This window comes from Quercus lobata, chromosome 11, assembly GCF_001633185.2.
Source record: "Quercus lobata isolate SW786 chromosome 11, ValleyOak3.0 Primary Assembly, whole genome shotgun sequence".
Taxonomy (NCBI): Eukaryota; Viridiplantae; Streptophyta; class Magnoliopsida; order Fagales; family Fagaceae; genus Quercus; species Quercus lobata.
This window is the reverse complement of record NC_044914.1, coordinates 32,135,738-32,144,420: the sequence shown is the minus strand read 5'-3', so window position 1 is coordinate 32,144,420 and position 8,683 is coordinate 32,135,738. Positions and strand designations below refer to the sequence as shown.

The 8,683-nt window shown below is 29.2% G+C and overlaps 1 protein-coding gene across 1 annotated transcript; it reads right to left on the bottom strand.

The window, feature by feature from the left end:
- Positions 1-1,217: 1,217 nt before the first annotated feature.
- On the bottom strand, positions 1,218-1,758 carry LOC115967779 (basic blue protein-like). Its single transcript, XM_031086924.1, has 2 exons — positions 1,590-1,758; positions 1,218-1,417 (listed from the first exon to the last, which is right to left on the bottom strand). Exons 1-2 carry the CDS (start codon positions 1,756-1,758, stop codon positions 1,218-1,220), a joined length of 369 nt encoding a protein of 122 aa, XP_030942784.1.
- Between the last annotated feature and the right edge of the window lie 6,925 nt (positions 1,759-8,683).

Genomic DNA, 8,683 nt, shown 5'->3' with positions numbered 1-8,683 from the left:
CCAGGAAGATTAAACCAACCAGATATAATAAAGACCAAATAAAAAGTAACTTAAATGATGCATTGAAAATAAAGTAATATAAATAAAAAAGGTAACTTAAATGAAGCATTGAAAGAAAAAAATTTAAATCAATACATAAACTCAAAGTTACAGAGAAGTTCCTATTAAAAAAATAAAAGTTATGGAGAAGAAATTGAGAGAATGAAGTCTAATATTGTGCAATGTTAGTAAAAAGTGTGAAGGAAAAAAACAAAAGATAACAAAAACTAAGTTTTTTTTTTTGTATTTATCTAAAAAATTGATAGAGATGTATAGAAAAAAGTTGATAAGAATATTTATAATTTTGTGTTTATCCATGAGGTGTTTTTAAAAAATAAAAAATAAAATTAAATGTTGATAATAGACTATTAGTTGTTGTATACCTGTACTGTGTTTGTTTTTTAAAATAATTAATGTTGATATGAAAAATTAATGTGAAACCAAAATTCAAAATAAATTAATAATAAAAGGATTATTAATTAAAAATTTATTCTGTAACGTAAATCCTAGAGATGAGTATTTGAAATATACTTCTTTGATAAAAGGTTGTACCGTTGTACAATTTTGTTGATTTCAATAACCTAGAAAAGGTTTGGATTGCTATATACATCTTTGTAATGTAATTTTTTTCTTGATTTTTTATCGACTTATAAATTATAATAAATTGATTAGATAAAGAATTTGGATTACAATCAAATTAAGATTTTTATGAACTTAGAAGATTGTAATATGAAGAAGTTAGATTGTAATCAAATTAAAGTTTTTACCAACTTAGAAATTATAGAAGAAGAAGATAAGGAGAATATATATATATATATATAAATATATATATATATTTTTTTTAAAATCTAACAAACTTTCAGCAATTTGGTGTAGTCACTTGACACAATCACGGCTTCTAAGCTTAACTTTTATTATATATATATATATATATATATATATATGCTATATTATATGATATAGATAGAGCTAGCTACTAACATCTAATATCAGTCGTGTAATTTCTTTTCCTTCAACATACATCACAGTAAAAGTTAAACAAAACTCAATATGAAAGTGCCAAAGTCATTCACAAACCAAGACAATCTCATGTTCAAGCATAACATAAATGAATTTTATTAATTTTCCCATTGCATCTTGCAAAAACAGAGATAAATCCAAGAACTTTTGGTTTCAGGTTACAATGCGTTGACAACCATTTTCAGGTTGGCCCCGCAATGCCCCGGAAAACCACAAATGAAATAGTTTTGTCCATTCACAAGCGTGATTTTATCGCTTCCAGTTTGATATGTTTTTGAACCTTCTGATACCGTGCATGTATCGTAACCTTGTTTGTCTACAGCAACCACATTGTGCTCTGTTGGGTTGTAGTTGAACACTGTAACATGGTAACGAGAAAAATAATAAATCTCAATGGAGAATCATAAAACTTTCTGATAGAGTATTAACATTACACTACCTTAAAGATATGATATGACAAAGTAAAAGAAAAATGATGATTGGAAAAGTATGCAGTCATTTATCAAAAACAATGGTTCATACTTGCTTACCAAGTACATCACCAGTCTTAAAGGTCTTTCCATTAGGCCAACCCACAACGTTGAAGGTCCAACCTCCAGCATCTCCAACAGTATAGGTTGCTGCCCAAACGTTTTCACAGTGGAGCAAACCCAATAGCAGAACTGAGACAACAATTGCATTACCTATTCCCTGGGCCATCTTAATAATAAAACTTGCTCCACAGAGAGAATATTTCTCAATGGTAAGATAGAGTAAGGATGGAGGACAACTTGACCCTATAGAAATATGCGTTTTATGGAGTTCTGGCCACCAACTTTTTTGTTGTTTTTTTGGACCAGTCAGTAAATTAAATATGATAATGCTGACAATTAGAGTCATTTAATGTCAAGGGTGGAGGACACCTTGACTCTATAGAAATGTGTGTTTCATAGAGTTTTTGAATTACTTTTATTTTTTAAGGATAAAGTTTAATTACAAAATTAATTGTAACCTAAAATTACAACTTTCTTTAAAAGAAATAATATTGCTACATATCTTGAAAATCTAATAGTTGGATTGTATGTTTTTTACTCTTAACACACATATCAAAATTTGTGCCAATATGATTTACTATATGATCCATAAATTCATTTTTTATGCATAATTTTAGACTATAAAAATTTGCAATTTTTAAATAATTGATTGACAACATAGTTATTGATCTTAGATCTTCTAAAAAATTTGCAAACATGAAAGACATATACAAGTAGAAAATGTAATCCAATGGTAGATTTGTTAAAATTCATATTTAATAAAAAGATATTAATTGAAGTTATAGTCTTAAGTTTGTAACCAAACTTTGTCCATTTTTTAATTAATTTATATTTTTTAGGGGCCAATTACCAATCACCAAATATGGTAATGAAGGTGTGTTTATGTGGTTGTCTATTATATCATGATATCTTTTTATTTCAAAATGTGTGCTCCAAAGAGTTTTAAAACCAAGAGGAAATTACACTTTAGCCCTTTTAAAGTATACCCCCTTTACATTGACCCTCTAAACTATGAGAATACAAACTTATCTCTTAAACCTTACCTCATTTTACAATTACTCTCGTAAACTGTAAGAATGCACACTTACTTCCCTAAACTATTACCAATGGGATATGGTGCAAGTGTGCACTCTTATAGTTTAGAAGAGCAATAGTTTAGGGGGTTAAGTGTAAAATGGGGTATAATTTAGGAGGGTAAAATGTAATTTTCCATTAAGCATTATATATATATATATATATATATGTATGTATGTATACACACACATACAATTTTTTAGGAGCCAATCACCAAATATGGTAACGAAGGCTTGTTTACGTGGTTGCCATTTAAATCATGATATATTTTTATTTTATTTTATTTTTATCGTTGTTGATAATTTGATAATTAGAAGATGAGAGATTTGAACTCAGATTGTTTTTTTAGAATATAAAGAGGTGCTAACCAATTGAGATACAATGTTTTTGTTTATCATAGTATCATTTAGTATGTAATACAATAATAATAATAGTAGTAGTAGTAATAATTAAAAAAAGAAAAGAAAAGTTGAGTGTTACATGTTCGTACACGACACATGTTTCTGTATATCAAGCACAAAAAGTATATTAAAATTGTGAAAGAAGTCTTCAACCCATATGTTAGATTGGAATATTTTGGATAATAATAATCATAATATACATTATTATGGGTCATTCACACCGTATGATATAAGCTTTAATCATGTGGATCACTATAAATTATCAAGAAAATTTGTTGTTAATACGCATGATGCATAAAAAGTTTGGCGAAACCACTATTTTGATCTTCATATTTTGGGGCCACAGTTAATTTAGTCCTTACATTTTAGTAGCAGTTAATTTAGTTTCTGCTATTTTCAATTTACAGTCAATTTGGTTCCTACTGTTAACTCACTAAATTATGTGGCAAATGGTGTGCACAATTGGCACATTTGATCTTGATGTGGCATATAATATAAAATAAAATAATTATAAAAAAATTCAATAGATATATTAAAAATATCACGTCAGAATTTAATTTCAATTTTCAATTTTAAAGATAAAAAAAATAGGAATCTGAGATTTTCTTTGCATTTTCATGCACTTTCTCTACAACCAAGCACAAAAATACAAATATCAAATTTGATTTTAGATTGACAAAAAAAATCGATATGCACAATTAAGTTAGTACATCAACACAAACATAACATTCATAACCCATTAATGATTAAACCATTGCTTATCCTATCACAATCTCAATCACAAATGAAAACCGAAACTACAACCAACAAATCACATTTCTTAAATCACCAAACCAAACCCAATTTGTTAATCTTGAACCCATTTGTCGCCTTAGTTTACCAGATTGAAGAGAGATAGCAAGAGCTTAGGATTTGGAAAGAATCGAGTTATAGGTTTTCTTATTGACTTCACTAGTGTTGCGTCTGGCTACTGCCAGCCATGCTTACCACCTACTGAAGCTGTGCCTCACGCCACTGTCTCTGTTCCTACCTTCGTAGTCACCAGCTATCAAATCTGAGTGCCGAACAGAGATTTCATCGCAATCACCCAATGAGAAAGGGTTTGGAAATTGGGATTTTGGGGTTGATTTTAATCCGTGGGTTTGGTGTTTTTATTTGGGTTTTTGGGGTTTTGAATTTGGTTTTGTTTAGAAATTTGGCCACCCTCACAATCTGGGATTTGTCCCCATCAAAGCCATTGGATTGTACTGAACACAAAGACACTAACCTAACTCTTTTTTTTTTTTTTTTGGTTTCTATATGGTTACCGGAAAATTTTGCTAAATTTTTTTGTGTTCTAAAATTTCATGTTCTTATTGGTAATTTATGATCTTGATGTTTCTCAATTGTATAAAGGTGAGATGCTATTGATTGTATTTATGAATTCAAGGATTTAAGATAAATCAAGAAAGTTTTTTTGTGTTTGGCTATCAAGAAAATCTAGGATTGCTATTTTTTTTTTTCATTTTTAAAATTGCCCCAAATTTTTTTTTTTATAACTATTTTCAAATTAAATACTGATGTGACATTTAAAAATATTTATTAAATATTATTTTATTTGTCACATTAGCATTAAATGTGTCAACTGTGCACACCGTTTGTCATGTGAGCATTTTTTGTTAGTGAGTTAACGGTAGGGACCAAATTGACTTAAAGTTGAAAATAGTAGGGACCAAATTGATTGCTACTAAAATGTAGGTACTAAATTGATTGTGAATCTAAAATGGAGGGATCAAAATAGTGTTTTCGCCAAAAAATTTTGTAATTTAATAGTAACTAGTCACTAACCCGTGCGATGCACGGAAAAGTTAAGCAAAAGTTTAATTTTTTTTTTATTTGAAAACAAAAGTTTTAAATTTTACTTTTACTTAAAGTTATGATCACTTGAAAATAAAAGTTATAATTGAAAAGGGAAAAAAATTCTAATACCAATGATAAGTCCAACACCAATAATAATTTGGTATTTCTTTGATATCAATAATAATTTGTTATACCTAAAATTTATGCTAAAAAAGACGACATTAATATATAATTATTCCTATTACTCGGAAATCATACTCAATAGGAACAATATTTTTTAAAAAAGATTAAAGAAATTGTTAACAAACCTGGAATAGCAGTATTATAAGTTATTAAAATATAAAGGAAATAATGTAAATAATCTAATATAAAAAGATTGAAGAAATTTTTAACAAACTTGAAATAGCAGTATTATAAGTTGGAATAATGTAAATAATCTAATATCACTCAACTTATTTTATAATTTTAAAAAATCAATCAGTGAGCCCATAAAAAGAAAATCAATTAATAACTACCGCAGGAAAGAAAGTGACATGAGGATTGCATATTGCATAAGTCCAATCCGTATTTTCCTCTTAATATTTATTCTTGCTCCACCATATTTTAATTCTCTCATCTTTATTTCTTTGTTATTTTTTTTTTCTCTTATCTTGAATTGTTCTCATCCACACATTTAAATTATTTTTACTTTCCCAATGCCTTGACTTTTCTTTCCCAATGGCTACATGATCAAACGTTCTATTCTTTATTCTCATCCTCACAAATCTCTTCCTCTCCCTCCATCTCAGCCTCTTCATTCTCTTGCTCACAAATTAGTTTCAGTCACATAAACAATAAAAATACAAGATTTTTCTTACATATTGCATCGTCATCATGCTCTTTTCTTTTTCTTTTCTCTTTTTTTTTTTCAAAAGAAGCATTCATCTCAACGTTTTGATAAATCTCATGGTGGTTGAGGCTTCAACAATAATGATAAGGTGCTATGAGCCTGTAAAATACTACTTCACAGGCTAATAGCATAAGGTGCTATGAGCTGGTAGAGGAAGGCAGGGAAGAGATGCAGAGCATCGTGAAAGGTAAGGCAGAGTATCGGGTTTTAGAAAACTTTTATTTTGTGGGTATGGTGGGTTTTCATAGAGGAATCTGTGGGTCTTTAGATGCGATGCTTTGCTATTGGTTTGCCGCGGGTCTGATCAAGGAGGAGCTGGTAGAGAAAGGCAGGGAAGAGATAGCAGAGAATCGTGAAAGGCGAAAGGCAGAGCATCGGGTTTTAGAAAACTTTTATTATGTTTTTTTTGTTTTATGTTTTTTTTTAAAAATAATTTGCTGATGTGGAAATTTGTGGAAGCTTGAAAAGCTTCGGTTTTATATGTATATATTTGTGGAAGCTTGAAAAGCTTTGGTTTTATATGTATATATAGATAAGAAAGAAGAAACAAAAAAAAAGAACACATGTATACACATTGTACAAAGTCCTCGTATTATATAACCATTATAATTATATTAAAATTGTTAATAAAGTTAATAATTATATTAAAAGCAAAAGCGTGTAGGGGCACCCAGATTTGGATAGAAGAATTACCTGAGGACTTAGCCTCTTTAGCCTGTTTTGATGTTCAGTGAAGTTTCATTTCTTTTATTATGAATGAATTCCAGGCAATGATAGCCTGGTTTCTCAAAAAGGAAAAAAAAAAAAAACTGGTAAAGTTTTTGATAGTTGAATAAGAGATGTATGGTTCAATTTCTGCCTACACCAAAAACATTGTAATATACGAGAAAGGTTTACAACTAAATATTTATGTGCAATAAACATCTAATTAAGTAATATTAATAAACCTATAAATAAAAATTTACCCTATCTATAAAATTTATTAAATCATAAATAATAATTTTGAAATTCTCATTAAATAGTGTTGCCTAAAATTAATGAGAGATGCTACGTTTATAACATTTTTACAACAAATCACAAGTGATTAGTTGTTATTGGTTCAAATTTGAAACTAACACTAAGATTACGTTTTTGCCCTAACAATAACAACCAGTAACAACCTGCCACTTAGGATTTGTTGTAAAAATGTTGTAGACATATCATTTCTAAAAATGAATAGTGGAATGAAAAATTACTTGATGAGGCTCATAAAGAACTTGACAAAGTTCATTAAGCCTTTAGTGTTTGTGATTGGTGGATGTTTTATATTGTGAATGTTTGTGAACTTATAGAGAGATAAAATAATATACAAAACAATCAAAATATATAAAACTAATCTAACACTGCCAAGATCTTTGTACTGGCGAGGCAAATTATAATTATCTCTAGAACAAAAACCGTAACATACAGACAGTTACTTAAAACACTTGAAACCTCTTAATTATCATTCAAGATTTATTTTATAGAATGCATCAAAAGATTGAACGGTCAAAATTAAGATTTTTTTGGTACTTTGCAAAATGATTGTTTTACCATTTTGTGAAGTTAAATGGGATTAGAAAATAGGGTGTCTACAAAAAGAAAAAAATTTATTTTTTATTTATTAAAAAGAAAGAAAAAAAACAAAGCCAATATTGATGTCAACAAGACTACTATTTCAGTTTGGTCGCAAAATCCATATAATTTCCCCTCAGAAAATCATCAATTTTATTTATTTTGATATGTAAACTTTTCACCACCTTAATATTTATTTGTTCCAATCATGCATCTTCAAATTTATTTTCAAAAACATATTATATAAGTAGAATCCATCCTCTTGTGTTGTCCAAATGTAGTAGTCCCCACCACAATTGGCTTCAAGCTTACTATCTTCTACATACACATCGAAAGTCGCCTTGAAGTTTGCGTACCAAAAATAGCAGTAGAAATTTGTGATCTTCAAAAGAGCAGGACTAAAAAGAGAATTCCCACTCTCCTTTTGGTTGAAGAGTTCTAAGGCCAAAATCATCTTCCGCAGATTTACATTTATAGGTAAGGGTTTTGTTGTTGAGATGGTTGACAATTCGCACATACCGCTTTGTTGGGTAGGATGTTAGTTTAAAAGAAGTACTTTGGCCAAAGGCAAAGAGAAGGATAAACACAAAACAATAGAGTTGAGCAATGATCATTTGATTCATTTTTCTAGTGCTCAAAAAATATATTTGGTTACACTTGAAATGCATTGCCCTTCTTGTTTATAACTAGAGATTGTCAATTGTACATTTACAAAGCATGTTCAAATATTAAATGATTGGTAGGCATAATGAATGCACCTTAACTTTACATTAGGAAAATTATATAGACCTCCCCTTGAGGTTTATTGAAATTATACTAACCTCTTCCATCTTTCAAATTGTACCCAAACCTCCATAGCTTTTCAAAAAGAATTTGTGCACTCATCTACCTATTATGTTAAAACATTAAATCTAATATAAAAAAAATATAAAAAAAAGTTAAATATTTTGTATATTTTTGCTTTTACCCTTCTTTTTTTTGGTCAAGAAAAGATTTCATTAAAACTAAACCAATAACTCAGACTCAGGGCAAAGCCTGTTTACATACACCCCATTGAGGTCTTCCTCATAAACAACAAGTACATCCAAAGGTGGATTGTCAAAAGTAGCAAAATCTATAATATGACTTGATCCCATTTTGGCCAGCTTATTTGCACATCAATTCGCTTCACGGTAGCAGTGCCTAATCCGAACTTGTGAGAAGTTTGATATCAATTGTCTGCAATTATCCAAGATGGGAGACACTATATTGTTTACATAATTAGAGTTGAGCAGCACATCAATTATAGCCTTAGC

Bases quoted from the DNA above. Each gene is read 5' to 3' on its own strand.
- LOC115967779 (XM_031086924.1), bottom strand. From the start codon at position 1,758: ATGGCCCAGGGAATAGGTAATGCAATTGTTGTCTCAGTTCTGCTATTG. The intron at 1,418-1,589 runs GTAAGCAAGTAT...ACCATGTTACAG, and splicing joins TAAGACTGGTGATGTACTTG to TGTTCAACTACAACCCAACA.